Below are 27409 nucleotides of genomic sequence, written 5' to 3' on the forward strand. Positions count from 1 at the left end.
AATCTAGTTGAGGTAACTTAAAAAAATGGATTTTGTAATTTGACAGTATAAAAAGAACATTTTCAGTGCAGCCTAGTTGTAGCTGACTGAAGTTAGTGGCATATTTTTCTTTATTGCAATTACAATAAGTTTGATAAAAAGGAGGATCTTTTTGACTGCTTTATTTTGAGCAGTTCTTTGCATTTGCTCCACTGTTAGTGATTCAAATAAAATACAGGTGGGGACTTGCAAAATTGATTATTAATTTATGCAGCATCTAAAGGAATCTCAGTATTCTGGAAGTCACTAGTTCAAACAGCTTGATTAGTCAGATCATGATCATGCTGATGTTCTTGCTGCTGTTTCAACCATAAGATCTTTTGTTTAATTCATATACCTGATCTTTTTTTTTTCTTTTACCAGAAGAGGTCATTATCATGATAATTTTTAGTAGTGGGTCTGCAGAACAGATATTTACCCTGGCAGTGATCATGTTGCAGTAACAGGAACTTCTACAAATCTGGATGGTAGCAGAAATTCATTGTATATGTCATGATGGTACTTAAAAGCCAAACATTCTGGAAGTGCGTTATGCCACCCCATATGGTGATGCAGACTGCCATGTCTGAGCAAAAGCTCTTACTTGCTCTGCTGGAATTGTGTGAAGATGTAATGCAGGCTGCAGTTGGTCCTTGAGCCTTACGTGCTCTCGTTAAGGGAACTGACCAATGAGAGCATATGTCTGACACGATTAGGCAGCTGGCTAATCAAACGAAATGCAGTGGCTAACCAATTAGTGTTCTGGCTGGTCAGCAATCATCTGGAAGGTATACACTGGGCACGTGTCCTATGCATGGACAGGCTCAGAAAGGTATCCTAATTTTCAAAGGTGAGAGGAGGGAAAAAAGTTCATGAATATAGTTGCAGGGAGGAAGGGAGAAGGAGTACAGTAAGGTATCACAGTAGGAAAAGTGGGCTGTGACAATATTGATTGTAGAGTCTGCAATACTCACTTGAGGTGGATATCTACCATATCTTGATATATATGGAGTTACATCTTGTTCTTTTATTACTTAGGTAAAAAAGTAAAACTTTTTACTTGATTTTTAAGAACTAAGTAAAGTTTAACAATTGAACAATGTAAATGTCTTTATAGAAGAGTTATTTTTAACTTTTATATAATATAAAATATGATTAAAATATATGGCATCACAAAGTAAGCCAGGAAGTGAACAATTGCTTACCCAGCCTGTTGATAAAGTGATGATAGTTTAAACAAACACTTGGCGAAAGTATGATCATCAGCTTCGAGTACTTTACTTTTCTCTCTAGTTTCCAGGTACGTGGATAAGAACAGAATAGGCATCAGACTACTGAAATATGACATTTAGCCAATGTCTAATTGACCTTCAATGTCAATTTATGTTATGTAAAGGACTCTTATGATGCCTCTTTCAAATGTTCTCTGCACTGGTTATATAAATTATGGATAGCAACAAAGTATATTAAAAATAGAATCTAACATATCTTTGGAAGACATTTTGTGAAATGTGTTCCATACTTATGAATATTAGGTGTCCCTAGTTACAGTAGGATTAAAATTTAAGGCTAAAATATCTTACATATGGCAGTGTATTAAATTATATAAACACACTTCTTTAGTTAATATTTACAAGTATTCTATCTCACTTTTGAAGACATGCAGAAGTAGTTTTATATGGTGTAGTTCTTAGCATTTTATTTCAAATTTCTGAAATGAGAAGTCTGAAATAAATATCCTGTAGAGAAAGATACAACTTAAAGCACAAAGAAGGAAACTCAAAGGACTGGTATAATGTTTTCACACAAGTAATTGTTCTGATTATTCTGAGGTTTGAGCAGCCACAGTCAAGAATACCATGAGTTGTTCAATGTTTTAAAAACGATATTTATTTAAATGCCTACCTCTGAAATTTTAAGCACTGGGACTATTATTTAAAGAAGCTATAACCCCTGAACATAACTTTGAAAGGCAATGAGTGCTAATGGTAGAATCCATCATTTGCAATAACTATGTTTATATAAGGCTCTTTTATTGCTGTTAAATGAGATTGACCACACTTGCACTGAATCTGAAATAGTAATTAATACTTATTAAAATGGGCTGATATTTCCCAGATTGCTATTAAAAAAGTGTTTGATGTAAAATTAAATTTACACTGTTTTGAATAATACATTGTACCATAGTACATAGTGACCTTCAATTTCTGTTGTTTGTTGATCAGAAACAGAGGTTTCTGTAATATGATGTAGTAACCTATAAAGCCTAGTGTTTTGGGATCTGTGGTTATTTAGATTTAAATTTTCTGTGCATGATTTCTGTCCTCTGTTTAAAATATGTAATATATCTATTAGGGAAATAAATAAAAGCAACATCGTTCTTTCTTTCGTCTTTACATACTTTCAAGTCAGAAAATCATGATCTGAATGTTGTAAGAATTGTCCCATGCTGCATGTTTTATCTTTTCCCTACCTCAACTTATCAAGAATATTTTCTCAATGCCCATGGAGCTCAGTTGGTCAGCAAACATGAGCTAATTCAAAATGATTTGATTTAGGAGTTAATTGTATGCTTGAAGGGCCATCTTGTAGAGTACTTTGTAGATAGCTTGCATCGTTGTAGTAGGAAAATCTAGGTTAAACTTTTTTACTTTAGTCTATCATTCATTTGAATAAACCATGTCAGGTCATTTAATGTTCAAAGTACCATTTTAAAACTGAAATCTAATAGTCGGAGGTTGTAGAACACTTCATTGTTTTTCCTGATAAATTATCATTAACTAGTATGTTCACAGTCTGTGTTGCTTGAATTTATGACCTAGGAATATCTGTGGTCAGAGAAGCTAAAGATGAACAAGTTTTCTGAGCAGCATCTTAGCTTAGACTTTTCTTTTTCTGGACTTGAAGTGAAACATTAAATATTAACTGGTTCGGGTTTTGAGGAAAGGCCGAACAAACATTCCTTTTTAAAGTGAAAGGATCCTTGTCTTTTGTCAGAGCTGCCTACCAGTCAATTTCCTACTCTAAAGAAGAGCAACACACAGTACAGGTTTGGTAGGATTCTCTCAATATGTCTATGCCTTCTGCAAATGATGTTATTGAAATTCAGGTAATGAAAGCCTTGGATTATTATTCCACAGTTACTGATCTATCCTAGGTGATGGCTTTCATCTACGTCTCTGACTATTCCCTCCTTAAATGAGGAAGTTCTGTAAAAACTAGGACTGTTTATATAAAGTGCATAATATAGAGTGCTTAAATGTCAATGGCAAAAAGATCAATATTAAAACTGAGTTAAATAACCAGAGTACATTATAGTGTGATTTCCTCAAGTCTTCTGGAAAGTATGTATTTTTTATTTATGAAGGCACACTGTCAAAATTGTTTCCCTACTGCAAATGGAGAAAAGACCTCAAATTAGAAGTTAAATAAACCTCAGAAGAGTGAATAATCCAGATGTAAATGTTTCCTTCAAGCCATCAGTGTCAGAAAATCTAACCAAAACTAAAGGCAAAGCATATGACATTATATGGATTATGTTTGTAATTGTTTTGTCACTACGGCTATGAAACTTTGAAATAACTGAAGGCTGATTCTTTTTAATACTAGTGTGATATTGATGGAATAAAAGAGTGTGTGTACCCTCAGCAATAGTCATAGCATATTTCATGGCCTCTGACTGTAAGGATTGAGACTTTCTAAGATGCTTTAGATATATTGGCACTGCCTAAGATATGAACATATAGTCTGTACTTCTGTTTGTATTCGGATATGTATGTATGTATTCAGCCCTGGTGAGGCCTCATCTCGAGTACTGTGTCCAGTTCTGGGCTCCCCAGTACAAGAGAGACATGGAGCTACTGGAGAGAGTCCAGCGTAGGGCTACAAAGATGATCAGAGGGCTGGAGCATCTGCCCTGCGAGGAACGGCTGCGAGAGCTGGGCCTGTTTAGCCTGGGGAAGAGAAGACTGAGGGGGATCTTATCAATGTGTACAAGTACCTGAAGGGAGGGTGTCAAGGGGACGGGGACAAACTCTTTTCAGTTGTCCCTTGTGACAGGACAAGAGGCAGTGGGCAGAAATTGAAGCACAGGAAGTTCCGCATGACCGTGAGGGGGAATTTCTTCCCTGTGAGAGTGACGGAGCCCTGGACCAGGTTGCCCAGAGAGGTCGTGGAGTCTCCTTCTCTGGAGATCTTCAAGGCCCGCCTGGATGCAACCCTGTCTAACATGCTCTAGGTGACCCTGCTGAGCAGGGGGATTGGACTAGATGATCTCCAGAGGTCCCTTCCAACCTTACTGATTCTATGATTCTATGTTTACTATTGTTTCTCTCAGGTTAAGGTGTCTTATAAAAGGTAGGTGGTTTCTGGTGGGTTTCAGACCCAAATATTTTCCAAATTCTTTGTAAAATTCTGTTAATATTTAGCTTTTTGTGTTATTTTAAAAAGTATAATTCAGCTGGTGTAATCTGTCATTTTGAGGTCACCAATGGTTCTGAGATTATATATTCCACTTAGAGATAGGAAAAGCAGCAAGAAATCTTTAAGAAACTTTGTAAATGTGCAAGTGTTACAGTTATGCTCGCTAATATATGAATTTCAAAAAATGTCTTCGGTACTTCAGGTCACACTTTCCCAAGTGATGTTGATTCCATAAGCACTTTTGAAAATTTGCCTGTTGATGTCTGTGTAGTTCTCCTAAAGCCTGCTTTGGTGAAATAAGATTAAAGATACCTTGGAGCATCTTATTTTACTGTTCTTTATATATAGGTTTTTCCAATCCGGGAGTAAGAATTAGCCTAAGTTCATTCTTATTATGATCTCTGATATCAAAGAAATGTTGTAACATTCATTATTTGCTATTTGCAGTGCCTAAGGAGCACTGAACAAGCAGATTAGAGAGACCAACATTTAAATATTGTGTATTTCATATGAGGATGGGGGGAAGGAGGAAACCCTGTGGTTAGTCTGATTATTTCCCTTCTACTTGAAAATAGACATATTTTTGCTAGGTGAAAATTTTTGAAGTTGATTTTAATCACTTCTCCTTTTTGCTTTTAAGCTTTTCATGTAATATGAAATTATTTGGTATTTGTAGGTTAAATTCAGTTTCTCTCGATCCAGCCTTCTGAATTTTTGTTCTTTCAACTCATGAATGAAAAAATATCTATTTTTAAGCCTGCAGGTTGATTTTTTTTAAAACAAACTGTAAATATTGGATGGAATTCTGTTATTACATCTTTAACTACTAGTAATTTAAAACTTCATAATGAAAGGGAAAAAACGATTTGAATACTCAAGTTAAAATGCCCTGGATATTTTGGAATCCAGGCATTATATTTAAATCCAACATTTTCAAAGTATCTGTCCAGTTTAGGGCATTGCAAATCAGTTTGAAAAGTAGTGGTTTAGTCTGGTTTGGAATACTAGTTTAGTGACAGTCATCTAGGGAGAGAAAAGACTGTGCTTCATGTTCAGCAGTTCTGCCCCTAACTGCCTGTCCCTGCCCTTCTGCCAGATGTTGCTCAGCTGGGAAATAATTTTCCCTCATCTCCATCAGTGCATGTCAGCTGGAAAAGTTCATGCCCATTTTTTCAGTAGTTTTAAGCTAACCTGTTTTTTATAACACAGTACGGGATTCTGGGGTTTGTTTCACCTGAAAATAGTATTTGCCTGAACTAGTTTCCTGACCATTTGTGCAGCTGGCATTATTTCATGACTAGGGCCAGGAGCACAGGTCACATTAAACTATCACAACCAAGTATGGTATAATGTAATGCTTAACAAGCTGTGAGCACAGGGACCAAAATTTTAAAATGAGCTTTTAAAATTCCCTTTATAGTTGTATTTTTACCTATATAATCCTGACAGTTTTTAATGTTTAATTTCTTTATTTTCTTACTTTGCTAGATCTTTTGTTGCCTCGTCTGCTGCTACTGTGTACAGTATATGCTGTATATAGTGTAGTTCCCAAAAGTCTTGTAAGTGGCTTGTGAGGCTATTTCTAAGGATATACTTTCTGATAACTATAAATTCTGTTTTCTCACCTCCTTTCATATCTTAATTAGCAAGATTAACTTTTATTATTTTTCCTCAATACAAACTAGAACTTTTACATACTATTTGTAGCATTACCTTTGTTCAAGAGTTGGAAAAGGTGAGATATGTAAATATCTTACATGAAAGCTACATGAGGTAATTACTTGCTGATTTGTTGAACTCTTTTCAGTTTAATGTGGTTAGAGTCTTTCCAAAGACTGAGGAACAGGGAATGAAGAGACTCGGAATAGGTTATTTAGGTTGATTACTTATTCCTGCTGCAGGAAGCATTTCCCTTGCCAGTGTAATAGTTATCTTCCTCATCGTGACAAAGTTCCTAACAAGAATCTGCAATTATTTGTTTTCGCAGGAGGAGCTGAAGTGTTCTGAAGTAACAGTTACTTCAAAACAGTTGAACAGTCTGAACAGTTAGTTCAAAGTGTTACTTTGTTCAAAGTGGAGACCCGCTATCAATTATTAAGACCAATAAGAGAACGGGAGGATCACAGAAATAGCCTGTCCTGTAGCATTATGATAAAAGCAATTGCATTAGAAAAGGATTCCAGTCATATGTGTTCAAGTCTGAAGTTTACAGCAATTTACAGCAGAGAAAGAGGTAATTTATAATTAGAAATACTTTATAGTGTAATGCTAGTTCTGCAATCATAGGACTTCACGAGTATCATCTCACTAAATTGAAAGTGCTTATTTCCTTAACACTTTCCATAAAAGTGTTGCGAAAGTATAGTCAGAATTACAATAGCAGTCCTGTTATTACTGCACTTAAATAAAAAAGCTTTTAAAAAAAGTATGCAGAAGACTGGAATTTTAGTAGCAAGTATTAGATTTAGAAAATGAAAGCCCATCTGTTTTCAGACTTCAGTTTACTCAACTCAGATTCATGCTCAACTTGACCAGAGATTTAGTTTTATCAGTGAATAATAGAACCATTCAACATCCTGGTCAGAAATTAGGGTTGACAGCTAATGTGATTTGAATGTGAAAGATGTTTTGGTGAAGTTTTTGGCTTAATCAAAAAGGGGGTTGAAGATGTTTAAAATACTTCTGAACAAAATGCCTTAAAGAAATCCTAGGTGCAAATTAAAGGGTCTAGGATAGTATAATTTATTTTGTAAATTTTTTTTAATTACACTTTTTCTGTTTGAGAACTCTAGTAATAATTTTCAAGAATTGGCAGCATCAGATTGATAGCACTATCCTCTCTTTCTACTGCACAAATGTTAGGGAATGCCAGTTACGTGGTCTGTATAACTGTTGCATTTTTTTGTATAATAGAAGTGCTATAAATATGTAAGTGTAATGCTAGCTTTTTACTTTATTCTATATGTTTTGTGTCTGGCAAGTTGGGATGTCTGGGTTTATATTTTTCTTTTAAATTATTGATAGGGTGATGATTAACTAAAATCTCAAAGGAAATTTTTTTTCATCTGTATGTGCTCCAAATACATGGAGTTACAGCAAATGTTTCCTGATAGTAACAGCAATAGCAGCTGTTATCTGAAATATTTCTATTTGGATAGTTCTCATTTGTCCCAAGTGAAACTGCAGATCCGTCTGCTGGATATTCCATACAGGTTATCTGCACCCTAAAAGTATGGAAAAGATGAATAATGTGCATAAAAAATACAAGCAGTTGAACATCATAAAAGGAGCTCAGATTGATACCTGCTTTACAATTTTGGATTATGGTAGACTGGAAGGAAGAAAAAGGGAGGAGGACGGATGAGGTTTCCACAAGCTAGCTGAACACTGAGCAGTATTATAAAAACATCGTAGAATGGGTGAGACGAAAGAAGAGACTAGAAGGAAAATGAAATAATACCATCTTTCTTTAAATGAGGAGCATTTAAATAAGAATCATCCTGGAGCTAGGCAGTGGAGGTTGGAATCAGTGTCGAAGTAGATAACCAGATCAGGTAGGAAAAGACCAAAGTTTTAAAAAGCCTAAATGTTTGTGTTTGGAGGTGAGAAAGGAGGAGAAACAGCTTGTAGTAATGAGTCAAGGAGATAAAATTCCTTGCTCTTTTTTCCAGCTGCCTTTGGATAGACGTCCTTTTGGGGGGTTTAAATCCACTTCTGTGTGAAAGGATTGAGTATCACTTTTCACTCTGTTTCTCCCTTTGCAGCTTCCATGTTCCCTGCTAACTTCTGCCAATTCAGTGAACATGTTGAAAGGATTGATTGTGGGATAGGAAAGCAAGTTTAAGGCCTGGAATTATCCTTTCCATGGAAGTGAGCAAGTTTCAAGTTTCAGAGAGAGTGCTTTGTTGCAAAATCATTGAAATAAAAAAAGCATAGGCAAAGTAATTGTGTCTTGTACTGTTATTAACATAAACCCATACTTTTTTTTCCCCAAATGCTTGCTGTGTGAAGCTCTTCAGTATTGAATTGTGCTAGTTACTTAATAGGGCTTAGCTTACAAAAATGTAAACACATGTGGACCCTGATCTAGTAAATGTCCTCATACTTAAATGTGGATATCCTAAGGAAGTACATGTATTAAACATTACTGATACTTTTGCAAATTAGACATTTTTAGTCTTACATTTAGCCCACTGAAATTGCATCGTGGCTGTTTTATTCCTTATGTATGAAGGGGTGTGATCACATCAGTCCACTTTAGAAAGCCTATCCGGGAGGAAATTTGAGTAACAGTAATATACTTTAATTCATCTCCATGTTTCATAATGCTAGTGTAGTGCAAAGAAACAATGAAATCTTTTCGATGTAACCTTCTAATAAGCATTAGGTGGCAGTAGTGTGTTGTATTTGGCAACTGCTTTGTCCTCCTTTTTTCTTTTTTCTTTTTTTTTTTTTATATATCTTCCGCAATCTTTACTGCAGTGTAATAAATGGAGAAAAAATATATTTTATTTCTTAAGTTGTTTATAAAATACTAATTTGGCTGTATGTGGCTGTTAGGGCAGCTGTTGTTTGGACATTTAGGTGTGATCAGAACTGTAGTTTCTGGACAATATTCATGACTTATTTTCTGATACACACTACCTAACAGTGATAGCATTAACTGCAAATATTCTGATGAGGCATATGTCATTAATGGCTCAGTGTGTTTAGTTTTGCAGTCTTTACCTTTTCATAAGCTGGTACCATTTTTGAAGTTAATATTGCCTATTAGATGAAATATTTTATGCTTGTGTTTGTTTATCTAAGGAAAAAGGCATAAATTTAGACTCAAGAGAATGTTGTCAGGAACATAATTAACCTTTGAACATAGTGTTTTTATTGCTGCTCCAGATCTGGGACAAGATAAATTGTAGTAGAGTTAACTTGTGACCTTTTAGAGGTCTTCACTCCTTCCCTTCCCTCCTGCTTTGCCCCCCCCCCCCCCCCCATTTGCTTCTCACAGGTAAAGGAGTTCAAGGATTTTGGAACTGGTGTTGCATTTTATTAATTTGGCAGAATGATCAATTAATAGAAGAGGAAGAGGAAAGTGTTGACAGAACATGCTACCTAATTAGTACCTGACGAACCATGTAGGCCACAGAGCATAGAATGTAATGTTGCTTCAGGATGGCTGCATGCAAGACCTTTATGTGCAAAATGCAGCCTGCAGAAAAGCTTTTTTTTTTTTTTTTTTTTTTTTTTTTTTTTTAAAAAAAAAAAGAACAGTGTTCTGCTTAGTCCTAATGATGGAAGTTTTCACTGCTGAAGACTTCACTTCCCATTGTGAAGTCGGGGAAAGCTGGGAATAATTAGTTTTCACAGGGAAATGTAGTAACTTGAAGTATCAAGTCTGTTTTGTAGGATTCTTGCTCTTAAAAGTCATATAGCCTTTCATTTGCAGAGTTTGGTTTTTTTTTTTGTTGGTTTTTTTTTCAGGTAAGAGGTGGTTGTGGAATTAGATGAAATAAATTTTAAATTCTATCGTTTTTATTCTTACTGCTTCAGAGTAGTAATGAAGAAAGAAAGAAATGCCAGGCTAGTAAGATTTCTTGATGACTTAAGTGATAGGATGGCAAGTGAAATCATTGCAAGTTGAAAGCGGGTAGCACTGCAAGGCTTTGAGGTTCAATTATAACTTGTCTTCTGTTACATATTAGTTTGTAGTTGTTTTTCAATGGTGAATTGAGTAGCTTAGAACTGAAAAGCACTTTGAGTCTTGCAAGATAGTACTGCAAGAATTAGTTACTAGTAATTAGTTTCTTCCATTCATATGTATAAATATATTGATAATTCATATTGTTCATCAGAAATTCTTGCTCTTCCCAAGATAGGAGAAAGGTTATGTTCTATGGGAAATATTTTTTTCAAAATTAATATATTTTCTCTAGCAGTTTAAACTTCTCTGTTTTTTCTGAAATAAACCACTTTCCTTTTTAAAATACTTCTCTTGAATAAAAGTGTCTCACTTATGGATTAGAGTACTTATAGAGTACTTCATTTTTTTTTTTTTTTAATTCTGACCTAATTTAATGATTTCACATGGTGCAGTTGGAAAATGGCTTCTTTCTCTGATCTTTCGGTGAGTGCCACATGGTGGGGACCAAGTACATGTTCGTTACCTTTTCTGCTTGACGAGTACAGGTGGCTAAAGCATGTGCTTATCCAAAATTTCACATTTCAGTTTAATGAACAATTATATAATTTACAAAGTATGAAGGTCTGATCGTTTGGTTTAAATCCATTACAGAGTAGATTCTGGAAGAAAAAACAGAGTTCAGCCCTGGAGCAGTAGCAGCTAGTCTGTGTAGATTCTACGTCATGCACGTAAACAGTGTGAATGATTGTTTGGATTCAGTATGCTTGCTTGCTTAAATAGATCTATCATATACATTGCATAGAGAATACTGAATACGTATGCTAATTCTATTACATGCTAATTTGCAACTGGAATCTATCCAGTGTGGTGACTTATGTAAAATTTTAAAAAAATGTTAACTTTAAATAAAATTACGTAGTTCTGGCATACTGTAATTCCATTTTAAGGTTCCTTTTTTGTGCTGTGTCCAACAGACAAACTATTCAGCTTTATTTTGGTTCTCTATTCACTAGTCTGGAACTTTCGATAAATACCGAATAATTTAATTAAAAATATTGCCACAAGCTTTATAATGACATAGTATAGAATCAGATATTTGCAGTTTTGCCTGGGGGAAAACCCCACTCTCCTCTGTTATGTTATACTTAACTGTAGAACTTCAAATACACAAGCTTAATGTCTTGGACAGTTCTAAACATAAATTTATTGAGCCTTGAGACTGATAGAGAGAAAATGCGTGGTTTTGTAATAATATCATGAGATCTGAGGCCTTCACCAGCCACACTTTAAACTGCCTGAGGATATAGATTTCAAGAGGATACCTTCTGTCAAAAACCTGAAGTCAGTGGACCTTTGCCACAGAGGCAAGATTTTTCCACTGGCTGTGATGTTTGTTAGTCCCTCATGTTCCCAGTCTGCAATATAAGACTTTCAGACAGACTTCTGGATCAAAGTATTATAAGCAACAAAACTTTTGCTTCCAAATGTAATTTTAGAAAGAGGGATCTGCACTGATATTAGTTGTTTAAACTTCATTCCAAAGCTATGGGAATTGTGTGATGAGCACTGGCTTTATGTAGGTAAAGAAAATAAAATTAAGTATAAACATTCAGAATATCTGCCTTACTATTTTGATTCTTGAAATGATCTTAGGTGAATGTTTGATTTCTTAGATGTTTACAGATGTGGCTTAAACATTATAGTCACGTGGCCAGGTTAAGGAATCTTGCTTCAGGAATTTCTGTCTTACAACGATGTGTCTGCATGATCTATAGATAATTAGAGAAGTTAATACCATTATGTGGCCCAATCCAGCCCATCTTTAGAAGTTAATGTCTCTTGATTTGTGCTCATTTGGTCAGATCTATGCTTGTTGTTGCTGGTTTGAATCTAGCCAAGGCTGATGGTGTCTTAATTGCTACCACAGAGCAACCATTTGGCCTACGTGAGATGAGTATTGTCATAGTCCATTCCCAGTGGATGACTGTCTGCCTTACAGAAGGTACCAGCAAAGTTTTCAGTAATTGGTCCCTTTGTTGGTGTTTATGGCAGAGAGGCCAAAAGCTGCATGTGAACAGACACTCTATGTCAGGGGTGAGATTTACTGGCAAGTCTGGTAAGAAAACTGGTACATACACTGTAAGCGAGGGTAAAGGACTTTCCTAAGAACAGCCAGTCTGGCGTTAAATTTACGCTGTTTTTTAAAAAGGCAGGAAATGCAACAAGAACTCACAGACTGTAGCTGGAAGTTAAATAGGACAAAACCAGTTAACATTTTTCTTCTTTAATGTCGACTGTCTTGCAGGTTTCTTTTAATATGATGTAAAGTGTTAAGATGAGCTCTGTAGTGTACAGACCAATTTACTTGGATCTATGAATACTTCTGTCAGATGAGAACGATTGATAGTTTTTTGTGTCCTGACCTCGTTAGCTTAGCTGATAATGTATAAACAGTGTATAAAACATTCATCTTGAAAATCTTTTCAAATACATTTTGCAATTTTGATATTTTTATGTTCATGTTATCCCTTGCATTTGTCATGTTAAAAAACGTGGATTCTCTTATATTGCAGGGCATATGCTAGTAATTTGTGCATTTTTGTCATTTAGCACAGTACTCTTGTTTGTTCCTAAACTTTGTATGTACCAAGACTTTGTGTTGAATGTTTGCCCAGTTACACTTATCTTGTCTTTAAAAAAGTTAATTTATTATTATGTTTTATTATAATGTGGAGTAAATAAAATAGTAAGTATGACTTTTTAATCAAATAAAATGTCATCCATGTCCTTGAGAGAGAATTCTGACTCTGAAATTGGAATATATTGGCTCTATATTGAGTTTCTGATAAAGGAATGAATATGATAGAACCCTCAGATACTGATAATGGGATTTTAGAAGGGCTTGCTATTAACCTGTGCAATTCCAGTCAGCAGGCACAATCTCATTCTATTGAATTTCTAGCCATGGATTTGGTCTTATTATGGGAATATTGTGGCTTGGATTTCTCTCTCATTCTGACTGCTTCCATCCTTTCCCTCCCTCTCATTCTTTCCCTCTTCTGAACAGCGTGTTATCTCACTCTTCTTATGCCCACTTACTGTCACTCGTACAGCGCTATCAGCAGAAATGAGTGTCGTTGATGTGTACTGCTGTTATGTCATAGTATCACATCCTTACCCATGATGACTCCCATTTTTGTGATGGTAGTCCAGCTAGCCCCTTTTCTCTGACTTCTGCCTCTTCTGTTTGCACTGTTGATTCAATTCTATCATTCATTAAAATGGTATCTTCATCAGATCATGAAGCACTGCCTTATTTGTAAAGTTTGAGTTCCTTCTACCTATTACATAATATCTTTCATCATTTCTTGTTTTCTAATATAAATTCATGTCATTCTACAAATTCCAAAGGGTGTTGTAGTGTAGATAGTGAACATTATGGCTTCCTGTCTACTTTCATCTTAGTTCTGTTCTTTTATCAGTAATAGAAAAAGTAAATGGATAATTCATGCTCTTCTGGAAATCTTACTCTGTCTGCATTATATTGAACAAATACTGTCAGGCTATAAATTCATCATAGCTATTAGTGTATGCCTAACATGGAGAAATGGGAGGAGGATACTAAGAGATACAAAGTTGACTCTTATTTACAACTTAGATTTAGTCATTAAATGTAGACCTTGCAAAAGTGTAGAAGTATTTCAATGCATGTAAGTAATACTGTTGAAATCTTAGGGCATGATTCACTCAGGTCCTTACCTTAGAGCATATCTTTAGCTTATATAGATATTCCTTATTGAAATAAAGCAAGAATCCAAGATTTGCGTTTAGACTTACAAATTTAATTTGTCAGAGTGATTCCATGGTGAAGTTATAGATAATTTCAGAGCTAAAAATCTCTTTTGATTTGATAATTTAGTTTAGAGATTTATTATTCCATCACTATTGATAGCTTGTCGTGACTTTGGGGCGTGCTGTTAAATCAGAATCATCTGATAACTTTATATTTTTCTGCTGTGATGACTTCATTATTGTTTTATGTCTGTTTTTACCTTTGAATTTTAGAACCTTAATAATAGTATCCCTTGCCAAAAAAAAAAAAATCTAAAAGATGGATAATAAAAGTTGAAAAGTCTGAAACTTCTCTGAAATTAATGTCTTGGGAGAGAAGGTTAAGATTTAATGCAGCCATGTGTGGTTCATTTTTTAATACTACTTTTCATTCTCTGTAGAAGGTTTTCCAAATGTTTGACAGCTTTGCTTGAAATACTGAAATGTAGGGCAGACAAAACCATAGCAAGTAAGTGGAGAGTGCTCATTATTTCAGCCCTGGAATCATTTAAAGTTGATCTACTTCTTTTGCCTCAGTCCAAAAGAATAGAAAAAATAATTTTTAAAAGTTTTTACAGATATCTGTTAATTTAGTATTTTAGTAAATTAGAGCATTTTTTCATAGTTTAAATTAGACAAGAGCAGGAGCAGTAGTATTTAAAGCCTCCTGTTTTGACACATGGAATTGGGATGTGGTCCATGTGTTAGGAAGATAGGGATCTTAGTGTGCCATCTCTCTGTTGCTCTATTTGCTTGGCTAGGTATATAGGACAGCTAACTCATCTTCTGGAGTGGGGGTTCTTACGGTCGTTGGTATGGTTATTGAGGTATAATATCATTACAGTGGTTGACCAAAAGGTCTTTAACTTCCACATAGTCCAGGATTTAATTTTGCAATTCTTGAAGCGCAGAAGAGACAAAACTTTATAGAGCAGAGAGTAGGCAGAAATTATGAACGTAGCAGATGGATGTCCAGTAGTATTTTCCAAATCCTTTATATAAACAACATGAGTAAAAACCATATATCTTCTATACAGTATAAACAAAAATATCAATATTTTCTAGAGAGAAAGCACACTGAGAGGTAACAAAGTATAATTTGCGGGGTGTTTAACTGTTGAACTTTTGAAAGATGGTTGTGATATAAAGGCAAAAGTTTGCAGCTGTTCTTTTGAAGATGCTGGGTAATAATGCAATGCAAGAATCAGTGAGAAGGTAACAGACAAGTAAAGAGTTTATGAGCTCCTATCTGTATATGGTGGATCCTAAGTAATTTTCAGAGTGAACCTACAAATTTATTATTTGATGAACATTAACATCTTTCTGCTACTTGGGACAGAAGTAGTTTACTTGCTTTTTTCCTTGTTTTTTATTTTGTAGCAGCTATTAAAGGCAATAAATTAACATGAAATACAGTTTATTTTGCTAAATTCTTAAAATTTTTCATGAATGTTTTCCAAATGTTCAGATATTTGTACAACTGTGGTCTGAACTGTATCTCTATTTCAGAGTATTTTTGCAAGTTGGTATGCTGTTCACTACTGCACCCAAACAGCTGAAGTATACAGTCCAGGGTATTTCAAAAATAGGACAAACTAGCTTGGGTTAAATACCATCAAGCAGATGTTTTAAAAAGATAAAATAAGAAATGATACTGTAATTGAAAAACAGTATGAATCTAAATTTGTATTAGTGTGCTTCTCTGTTTCTGTGCAGCATTAAAAATATGACTTAGTCTCCCAGTTTTATTGTTTAAAATGGGTTTTTAATTTGAACTTTGGATTTTGAGGTTCATGTTTTTTCAAAACTTTTCAGAGATTTTTGAAAACCTACAAAGAAATTTTAACCCTTACACCAAGAACTAGCATCCTTAAGAAATACTATGAAGATGTTATGCTTGTGATAAATGTCACGGGAGTTAGCAATATTGTGTGTATGTATAAAGTATATTTTTATAGCTAACAGATAAACTAATATATATTCTGACTTTTTAACTACTACTTTTTTAAACTACTGTTTAACACTGACAGTTAACTATAAGCATCACATACTGTAAAACAATACAAATTTCAGGCAGTCTTCAGCAATAAAAGGAAGCTAGCAAATTTCTACCAACTATTACAGATATAAAAAGGAAAACTAGACCAGGCATAACATCTCTTACTTTCTCCTTCCTCTCCTTCCTCTGTCATACTCAGATGAACATCTTTGTTTTTGTAACATCCTATGAAGTAGTAGCATGTTAGTGAAGTTTGCTTCTGTGCTCAAAGGGAAAACTGACACTGTTGAAATATTTTTTTTTTTTTTTAATGCATTACTGAGATAGCTGCTAAGCAAACAGAAGTTATACTAACCAGCAAATGAAACTAGCCTGGTCTTCAAACATATATATTTTTAATTGAACAGTGTATTTGATCTGTAGTATCTGCCATCTTCATCCATCTGTAAAATAGAGAGACAGTTTTATTACTTGAAAAGGATTTTGTGAAAGTTGATGTTTGTATTATTTAAACTATATGAATGAAAGGCATTAAAAATGTAACATTGTGTAAATATGCTGCCTACAAAGCTCTGCAGTATTACATACTGCATTTCTATATACTCACATGATATGCAAGATTTTGATTTGCTGACTGAGCTGTCTGAAAAAGTGTTTATACAAATTCAGAAAGAGAGCAACAACTGAAAGGCTTAAAAATTAATAAAATTTAAACAGCTTTAAATTATCATAATCGATCTAGATCTAAAAAAATGGTATCTGCACAGTTTGCAAGAATCCTTGAAATTTCCCCTTTATATATATATATAAAAAAAAAAAAAAAAAAAAAAAGCCTGTCTAACTATGTTTGTATACTTCTGACTAAATCATGGATGTAGACTAGTGTGTTTGCGGGTATTACTCTGAAACTTTTAAGCAAAACCCCCGAATCTTATGCTATCAGAGTGCAAGGAAGTAGATGATTTCTTTTATGCTTGTCACCCCGCCACCCCAGTCTCTGACTCCTGTCTAAATTTTGGAAATCACTTTCTATAATACTGCAGTGCCAGGTCTTGGAGTTAGATATCTACTGTGTATCTCCAAGAAAAGCGCTTCAAAAATATATGGGAATTGACTAATCAGTATGTCACACTCTGCCCTCTGTTTTACTTGAAGTTGTAGAAATGTCACAAGATGAATATTCTTGCTATAAAGAGCTTAAGATCTAGACATAAAACAAAAGGCAACAGACACAGAGAGAAGAAACAGTGAAAGCATTAGTACAGTTTTACTGTACAGGCAGTTTTCTCCAGGCTTTATTGGGATATCCTTTCAAAGAGAATGACCATGTCAGGGACAGCATGATAAAACACAGGGGGACTTCTTTTAAAACTTAGTAAGTGGAGATGGAGATATATATCATAGATCAGTTGAAGTGGGAGAAAATAGCAGGACTGTGAGCATTTTAAAAGGAAAGATGATCTGCTTCGCTTTGATAATGTAAAGAAAGAAGCGTCAGCAAGGAGAGTAATGACACAGAGCATTAGGCTAGAGCAGATCAATTTTTGCTGTAGTAGCTTCCTGGATGAATATGAATAGAAAGATTGCATTTGTCAAGACATGATATGCAAGAGCTCAGTTAAAAAGCTTAGTTGTATAGAAGGAAGTACTGTAGCTTAAAAACATTATGCATAAAGAGCCAGAAAGATTTAAATATAGCTTAAGTGCAGTAATACACCTGAAAATAGTGTCCAACTGACAGGTATGAATGACACTTTGGAAGATAATTTGCATAGTTACTGAGAAATGAGATTTCAGGAGACATTGGGAGGCTCTAATAGTTTGAGTAACAATTTACAGCTAAATGCACAGGAGACACAAGCTAATAATTTAGGGTACACGGAGATAGATTGAATAGAGAACAGACCTGTCAGTTTTCATTATGGAGCTTGTACACATATGCAGCTGAGATTAACCCAGAAATAAGGCTGAAAAGGAAAAGAGGAAGAGATCAGAAACCCCTTTCACATTTACCTCTTTCAAAACAAAACAAAAAACCCTGGCTGGTTCCTCTGAAGAACATACTAGAGACGTAGAAGGATCAGAAGGAAGCATATGAAAACCAAGAATGGGTGAAGATATCAAGAGAAGGAATATGGCTGGCAGTTTATGAAGTGTCTGAAGACAGTATAAATTTTAGATATTAGTAGGTTAGTTGAAACTTTGGCAAAGTGTTCACTGCGGTTGGCCTGTGTGGTGGTTGAATCAGGATCTAAAACAATTGAAAAAGAGGAATCATAGACATCTTATTTGTGGTCTTGGAGGAGAAAGAAGAGAGAGGTGTATGGGTAGCTGAATTAAGAATGGATTTCTTTCTTTTTTTTTTTTTTTTTTGATTGGCAAGCTGAAGAATAAGAAGGCAGTCAGTGAAAACAGGTACATAAACAGCTGGGCTGAAAAGGGGTTGCTGGGGAAAAAAATGAATGGATCAGAGTGAGAGAGAAGATATTTAAGGATTTTTCTTAATATAGATGAAAGGACTACTAAAGGCATCAGATGGTAATAGAGGAATAGGCCCATTGGAAAAAGAATGCTTTCATAGAGCAAAGAGACAAAAACTGATTGTTGGGGTTTTTTTAGTAGCAGATCCCTCCATAAGGTGGTTGTATATTCAAATGACTACACCTTCATGTAACTAATGATAAAAATGGCATATACCAGAAATATTAAATTATTCTGTAGGAAATAAATTAAAAGGTAAAGGACAGACCTAAATAATAACAAATCTTGCATTTAACCTAAATAATAGCAAATCTTAACATTATTTAAGGAATTACAAAATATCCTTTTCTGTATTCATTATTGTTGTTTCAGACTATTTTCTTAGTGAGAGAGAAGCCAGCATTAGTGCTGTCTTTGGCAATCACTCATTAATGACTTGTGTGTATCCTGCAAAAAAATGTGATCTGACAATTGGTCTTACAACCAGTTGAAACATACAATGATGTGAGCAGGGGTTTTGTAGCAATGCTATTCAAATTTGGATGATAAAGTTTCACTAGCAGTACGTCTGTATATTCTTTGAATAAGGCTATGTGGCAGTTTATACCCTTTTGGGTGTAAGCTTGTGGGATAATATTTCATCCAAAATCAGTGATATATAAATCTATGATATATGCAGCAGTCATGTAGCTCTTTCTTTAGGATGTTATCATTGATCCTAAAATACTTGTGGTAGATCAAATTTTTAATATCTGAAATATTTTTAAATAATAAAGTTTTTTTTTTTTTTTTTTACATTATTGCTTTGAGACATAGCTTCTGGATACATCAAATGTAGCTGTTAAAAGAAATAGCATGGCTGAAAGGAAACAATGTTAAGTCTTTAATGTGATCTGACTATTTTTGATTAGTATGCTTATTAAACATTGATTAAAAGAATGACCTTTCACAATTATGATCTACAAACAGCCACTAATGTTTAAAAATGCTATTAAAATTGGAGTACAACTGGAAAATCCGTGGTTTCAGAAAAACAAATAATTAAATAGTTTCAGTACTACATGATGCATGCTGGCAGTGTGGTGTGAATTTAGCGTCTACCAAATAAAGGTATGATTACTCATTGTCTTATTAGCTTATTGTAGAGCACACTGACTAAAGGCTGTGACCAAAATTTGTTGACTTGTCTGTGCGTGAGAATTCCGTCATCTTTAGTTGGGGAGATCAAAAGGGTTATCTACAAGATGCACCTTCTCAGATCGCAGCTGTACCCCAGCCATGTTCTCAGCAAGCTGCGTGCTAGTCCTCAGTCTTGAGTGCAGAGGTTGCTTCAAGTGGGCTTACTCATACGATCGAACAAAAATGCGTGTTTGTACACACACTTGGTATTTGAGCTTGCAGGCTGCAGGCACATTAGGTCGTACAGGGAAAAATGGATGTGAAAAAATTTGAGGTCAAAGATGAATATTCTGCTTGTAGGTCCATTCTCTTGTTTTTGTATGGGGGCCTTATCCAGATAATACTCATCAGTGCAAATGATAGTTACAAGTGTCAGTGAGCAAAGACTCCAGTAAATGTGATACGTTCAAATTTTGAGGTTTTTAAAGCACTCACCATATTGGCATTCTTGTCTTTGTAAAACAAATTACTAACTAAAAGGGATTCAGTTATCATAAATCTGCTCAAAAACTTATGGAACAGACATTGTTAAGTCTTAAAATCCACTGTAGAATTCAGTGTTCAAATTGATGCAAGTATAAAAGGGCAGGAGTTAAATCTCCAGAATATGGGATGTCTTGATGCAGTCAATGAACAACTGATAGGTCTTATGCTGTCGCAGCTTTCTCATTTCAACTGTTGTTTCCTATAGCTCCATCACTTGTACTGGACATTTAAAATAATAATAATAATAAAAAAAAGTTGGGGGACATGAATTAGACTCATATGGAGTTTTGCAGGTTACTTTTCAGTAGATATTAGAACTAAAAGTCAGAATACTGTGTTCAGGACCAGTAGTACAAACAATAAAGAAAATGTTTCCAATTTTAATATTTCTGCCTATATAATGTGGGTGTTCTTGCAGCCATGTCCTTGAATAACCATTTCTTAACTAAAATGACACAATTCTGTAGCCAGTGATCCATGACTTTAAATATTTGGAAGGGCTATTGGTTCGCTGAACTGGAAGAAATTAAAGATGTTGAGGCATATTTTCAAAAATAGAATTACATTTATTGTAAGTTGTATTTGATCATGTATATTCTATTTACTGTTTAAATGAATAAAACAGGTGCATGTAATACAACATTCGGCTGATCTGTAATAGACTTAACTGAACATCACTAGTCTTGTTTAAATCAGCTACGTGTACTATTAAAAGAGAGCTGCTAGCACCTGCAGCATCTCCTCTTGTTCTCATGTCATAGTTCTCGGCATGTACCTATTTCTGTTTGTGTTAGTCATTCTCTCTAGGTAAATTGTCCATAAGACCAGTGATTCCATCAGCAAATTATCCAGAAAATGCCGTCAGTGCACATGGTGACATTTGTGCCACTGGTGGATTTGTTGCTCTTTCAGTGGTCTAATTAAATTGGCAGTAATCTCCTGTGCCCAGCATTGTCGTCTCCCTTTCTTTGGCACCTTAGTTCAGACCTTCTCCTTTTCTCCATCCTTTTAACTGAATATCAAATGCATTATTGATTGCTCCTCTTCCACCCTCCTCACTTCCCTCCCCTCAACTTTTCAAAATCTTTTTTTTGATTGGCAGTATCACCCAGACAAGCAGAGCGCAGATGTGTCAGCGGGAGAAGTGGAGGAGCGCGTGCAGAGGTTCATCGAAATTGATCAAGCGTGGAAAATTCTAGGGAACGAAGAGACAAAAAAAGAGTATGACCTGCAGCAGCGTGGTAGGTTCCTGCCAAGGAGTGCTGTAGTGGCAGCAGCTCTTTAAAGCAGGGTCTGGGCGTAGTAGTTAGATGGTATTTTAAAATGCTGTTTATTGCTGAAGCAAATGTTTCTTTCACTCTTGTCCTACTTTCAAATGTGGATACATTATTTATAGCTTTTGCTACACATACATTACTTAGTGAAAACATTGAATTGCTTCCAACAAAACATTAGGTGGTGGTGTTCCTAATAATTTTAATCAATACGAAAGACTAGTTACAGAGCATAGCCCTTTATACTTTATTAAAGCAGCTTCATTAAGTGTTCTTAATTTCTTAAATTTAAGTCATATACTATATTTGTTGCAATATTTCAGATGTAGATATTGCACAGTTTATATCTTGTATTCATGCATATGGCTTTATGAGCACTTCACAATCATTAAGGCAGATTCTTTTTGTGTCTGTGTTAGGGTAGCTTTCATAATTCATCTGTAATCTAAACTTGCCTTTTTAAAGCAGGTTTATAAATAATATTCCGATATAACACATTAACTAGGCAACTCTAGCATGCTTTTCTTTTTATACCTCTCAGAAAATAGCGTCTTAAAACAGTGACAGGCTGTTGTGAGAAAGAAAGGGGGGAAATGTAGGTCAGGTCTGTCACACATGGACTACCATTACATGAAGTGATAGGCTGTCTTTCTGCTCTGGCCTCAGGATAGGAGTCCCTCAGCCTTCCATTAGAACCTTCAATAAATGTATATCCACCCTACATGTTAATGGGGGGAGTCAATAATAGTGTATCGCCTGTGGGGAAAACACTCAGTCGCACTCTGCAGTAACACACTCGGGTCCAGCATTGACGTGTAGCCACCACCACTTTTGAATGTGTCTGATAAAAGCCCACTGTCTCTGCAGCTTGTTATTGAATTCTCTTCCATTGTACATTGGCACACCATCAGACCTTTCTCTCTTGTGCTGATTTTTAACTCCCCTGCCGCTGTGGAAACCAGAACTTTGAGAGACAAAGGCTTAGTCATTCTAGCAGATAGGCATCGCTGCAGGATGAAAAGGAGGATATATAATTGTATACACCCAGTATGAATTCTCTAGCTAAATAATCTTATATTTCAGACTTTGTGTAGGGTTTGGAAAAGAGGGTGGAAAAGAGAAGTATTGGACAAGTTTTAAAAATTGGATTTGGTGCTAGTTGCTTCTCTATAATGTAAACAGTATTATCATCTCATGATGATAATTATCGTTATGAATTATCTCAAGCTTATTTTAAAAATGTCAGAACAGGAATTTCTGCTACCGTCTCATTTTGTCATACTCTTGGCTTTGTAAGTATCAGCTGTGTCATCCATTTTCACAAACTGCACATATGCAGGAAAAATGAAATGCTTTCATTCGGTTATAAGTCCTTCACAATGTAGTGGAAATGTAGGTAAAGCTTAAATAATGAACATGAAATGTTCATTTTCTTGGGTCAACTTTATCCAATGTGGTCCAGAAAACTTCATCAAAAATTAATAACCTACTTTGTTTTCCCATGGTATTAAAGGATCTTACTGAAAACTAGTTTCAGCAGAATTTATCCTATGATATTTTAAATGTTATCTATATTTATTGAGATTCTTTTGCATCCAGATGAGTTTTTCTAAAGAGCCATCTCAAGACTGTAAAAACACTTAGTTAAAAAAAAAAAAAAAAACAAATCATACATTTGAATGCTCCTTTGACACTGAACTATGTATTTTGAAAATGGGATATATGTTCATATTGAAAGTCTTGTTCACGGAGGACCCAGTGTTTCAAACTAAGCAAAACATGTAACATACATGTGCGGTGTTGCTGGATTCCTGGCAGCATGTCCACTTGCAGCAGAATGATGGCAGGATAAACTCTAGTTGTCTGACTGCCTGTCAAGTTACTTCTGAAATCATGATTCTAGACAAATTCATAGACACTGCTTTAAATGCTCACAGAAACAAAGGAACTAAGACAGTGGCTAAGGGAAACAATGGAAAGAGAGAAAATACAGCAAGTTAGTAAGATTTTTAAAGCCTAGGAAGCAGAATCTCAACAATACCAGTGTGCGTGTGTGCAGCAGCCAGCCAGGAAGACGTCCTTTCTACTGGAGGCTTTTCCCATTGCATGGATTGCTTATTTGTGTGTATCTTACTGTATTAACTATTGTATTAACTAATCCATAGTTTCTTGACTCAGAAATTAGTGGCCAGAGAAGTTCTGCAATTCTGTGGGGCTCTATGACTTTTTTTTTTTCTTTTGAATCATTGTGAATAACAAATAAATGTGCTCTCATATCTTAAATAGTTTTATCTGAAGGTCTCCTAGTAATTTTTGGTGCCTTCAGGACAGAGTACTAAAGAGCTACAGACAAACCTCAAACTGTTTAGAGGTTTGGCTCAGATACTTATCCAAACTTTCCTAGCCTGGAAACCTTACAAGAAGGTTTCCTTTTTTTAATGTTTTGTGGATGTTTTTTCTAACTCCTTGTTTTATCATATTGGTAATGACATAAGAATACCCTTTCATCTTTTGCTTCCAGTCTCTGAAAAATATGGAGGGTGGGAAAAAATATCACCTGTTATAAGGGGACTTTTCTCTTCAACAGATTTTCATCTTAATACCTTGTTTATTCGGTATCCCATTTATAAAAGAAGAATATGCAGTTAAAATCAACAGTCTGGCAGTAATAATTACAAATGGTTTTCAGTGAGTTTAGCATGGAGAAAATCTGGTGTGTAGTTTTCGTATCAGGAGTTACATGAGGCCTAAAAGTTTGTTTCTTTTTTTTTTCTTTTTTTTCTTTTCTTTTTTTTTTCTTTTTTCTTTTTTGCCTTGAAAGAATAAAGAGTTTTCGTAGAATCATGTAGGTTGAAAGGGACCTCCACAAGTCATCTAGTCCAATCTCCTGCTCAAAGCAGGTCCAGTTAAATGACTTGCTCAGACTTTGTCCAGTCTCATCTTAAATATTTCCCAAAGATGGAGATTCCACAACTGCGCTGGGCAGCTTGTTCCAACTTTTGAACAACTTCAGGTTTTCTCAGCCTCTCTCTATACACCATGTGCCCCAGCCCTGACCATGTTGGTAGTCCACTGGATTTGCTCCAGGATGTCAGTGGCTTGTACTGGCAAGCCCAAAATTGGACACAGTATTCCAGATGCTCTTTTGAGTGTTGAGTAGGAGGAAAAAAAATCCCTTCCTTTGACCTGTTGGCTATACTCTTGCTAATACAGCCTAGTATGTGGTTGGCCTTTGCCGCAACAGTGCTCTACTGACTCATGTTCAGCCTGCATCCACCAGGACCCCCAGGTCCTTCTCTGCAAAGCTACTCTTCAGTCAGTCATCCTCCAGCCTGTAATGGTACATGAGGTCATTCTATCCCAGAAGTAGGACTTTGCATGTGTCTATGTTGAACTTCATGATGTCCCTTTCAGCCTGTTTCTATAGCCTGCGAAGGTCCCTTTGAATAAAAGCCCTGCAACTTGTGTGGAATTTTGTTGGCTTAAATACAATGGCACTGTGCATCTAAGCAATCATATAACTCAGATGATGATTTTTATACTTCATTTTATGTTTGGCTAATTAAAGATGGAATAATTAATAGGTAAGAAAATAAAATCAATAAATCAGTGACTTTTAGTGATTGATTTCTGAAACTAAATATATCAAGCAATTCAAAACTAATAATGGGTGGACACTAAAATCAGCTGCTTTGTATAAATTTATTGGTGGGGAAAGGGGGAGGCACCAAAATTTAAAAGATTTCCTCCCATCTATGGCTCTAGTGAGGTTCTTTCCAGGATAATATGTTTTTGCATGTGATGATGGACACAGGTGTCCATAAAGTGCAACCATTTGTAGGGCTAGGTATGTAACCATCAATGGGCATTTTCCTACTTGAGCACGTACCTCCTGTTGGTTTTCAATTATTTAATTTTATTTTTAGAAAATTAATAAAGATGCAATTTTCATACATGAATACATTTTTCAGCATTATTTTCCCTTTTGTTCTTGTGTCATTTCTTAGGACCTGTAATTCTTGATATCTAATTTGGAATTTCCAGTTTCGACTTGTATCATTTATGTCTCATCCTGTCACTGTGCACCTCTGAGAAGGATCTGCTTCCATCTTCTCTGTACCCTCCCATTGAACAGAGCAGTAAGAGCGCTCCTTAGCCTAAAAAAGCTCAGTTTACAATGTCTGGTTGTTAACATTGTCAGTGAAAGCTGAATTACTATTTTTAAAACTTGAAATTTCATCTTCTGAGGATGTGTCCTCACTCTCAGCAGTTAAGCAGTGTTTCTATTTCAAGTTTAGAAAGGTAATCCTGTATAGATGTAGTCACAAATTAGGAAACTGGAAGACGTAGCTCGTTTTTTCCCCTTGCTCCTTCCTTTCCCTCTTCTAATGCAGTAAAATGAAAAGAGTGCTTTGAAGATGGTCACTTTCCCTTTATCCAATATTCCCTACTGCTACAGCTATGAAGTGGTGATGCTGTATTAGACATAAAGATATTTTAAATAATTTGGTAAATAAGATGTGAGAAGAATAGCATTATAAATCCACTACAAGGAGACGCAAGATAGAAGCCTACAACAATGCTTTTAGCAGCCAGCAGAAATGACAACTGAACACCTTGACTACCATATTGTAAGAAAAAAGTTAGAAGCACCATATCTTAGTTCCTTGTTAAGAGAATTTATTCTTTACAAATACTTTTAGAATAAAGCTTTAAACATGGCCTTTAAATTAGGCTTTTCAGTGTGCTAGGTCATATTCTGAAGTGACAGAACTGTACGTGTCTAACCAAGTATTTTAGACCCTCAACTAATGTTGGAACACAAGCTCCTACCACAACTCTTTGGGTTTAACTTTAATCTGTATTGACTGCAAATGAAGCAGTATTCTCTTTCAACAAGTACATACTTTTTCATTAAGAAAACTCTTAACAAACAACTTCTTTACGATTTTAAATAAAAGCAAGCATGATTATTTTTAATTATGTCAGAGATTCAAGAAACTTAAGTAATTGTTTAAAAAATAAATAGCTTATTGGGAAAATGAAACTTCTGAAAATATTCAGATTTTGAGTGCTATGATAACTGATTTTGTCTAATCATTTTGAGACTGAGTAGATACTATGAACTGTATTTGGTCTGGCAATGCATACCTTGAACTTTTTTTAAAAATTACTTGTGTTTAAAGAAAAATCCAATCCTTCCAATAATAAGATAAAGAGCTAGAAAAATCTTTTAAGTATTACGACTATTTTTACTATTATCATAAACTGTTAAAAGGGTTAAATTTCCTTTTACTGCTTTCACCCCCCTTAAAACTCAGTCCTAAATAGCCCAAGAAATATTTATTGTATCCTCAACTGAAACTTAAATACCTTTCCTCTTTTACAATTTCTGAATGACCCAGCAAGAGCTCTAGTAAAGCTTTACTGAACCAAGCTGCTAATAGTTATTTAATGTTGTTCTGTAGCCTGAAAGAATCTCAGTAGATTTCTTCCTTTTAAGCTCTTTGAATTGCGGGCTCATAAACCTCTCTGATGAGCCTGCCAGTGTTTTCTTAGATCCTGCAGTTGAGACAATGGAGCTGCAAAATCCTTTCACCTCTTGTTGTCAGACAAATCCAGTAGATTGCAAGGCCAGGCAGGCTATACTTCTCATGAATTTAATTTTGTTTTTTCAAGCTATGATAGGTAATCAGGTCTTCATGGTTTTCTGTATCTGTTCAGGAAATGTGTTTCAGGAAGTACAACTCTACACACGGTTCTACAGATTGAGCTCACGTCACATTGAAGTAAGCACGCCAAACAATGCAGCATTGGTAACGATACCAGTCTTAAATAACCTTTTCCTCCTCCAGGAGAAGAAAAATCAGGTATCAGTTTACTTCAGGCAATCGTTAACTATATGTGGCTGTAAGATGCATGCTAATAACAATGTTGATGAAATAATAATAAGGAAGAGCACAAGAAATAGTAGAGAAACTAACACACTCCGTGAAAACTGTTAGGTTTGTAGTCTTGCTTGCAAGTTCCCCAAACTCATATGAGGCTCAGCCTCTTATGTTTAAATAATTGGCTAAATCT

At 35.2% G+C, this 27409-nt stretch overlaps 1 protein-coding gene across 2 annotated transcripts in view; it reads left to right on the plus strand.

Annotated features, from left to right (window-relative positions):
• Positions 1–27409, plus strand: part of DNAJC24 (DnaJ heat shock protein family (Hsp40) member C24) — a 40516-nt gene that overhangs the window by 6872 nt on the left and 6235 nt on the right. Inside the window, exons 3-4 of one of the 2 annotated variants that reach the window (XR_009958509.1) lie at positions 21157–21295; positions 27053–27117. Coding sequence is in view for 1 of the 2 variants with exons in the window: in XM_062576585.1 (XP_062432569.1) it covers positions 21157–21295 (139 nt within the window). In the remaining variant the exon portion in view is untranslated. The remainder of the gene's footprint in view (positions 1–21156; positions 21296–27052; positions 27118–27409) is intronic. The other variant, XM_062576585.1, reaches the window with a different exon arrangement.

This window comes from Rhea pennata, chromosome 5 (assembly GCF_028389875.1).
Source record: "Rhea pennata isolate bPtePen1 chromosome 5, bPtePen1.pri, whole genome shotgun sequence".
In the NCBI taxonomy this organism is placed as follows: domain Eukaryota; kingdom Metazoa; phylum Chordata; class Aves; order Rheiformes; family Rheidae; genus Rhea; species Rhea pennata.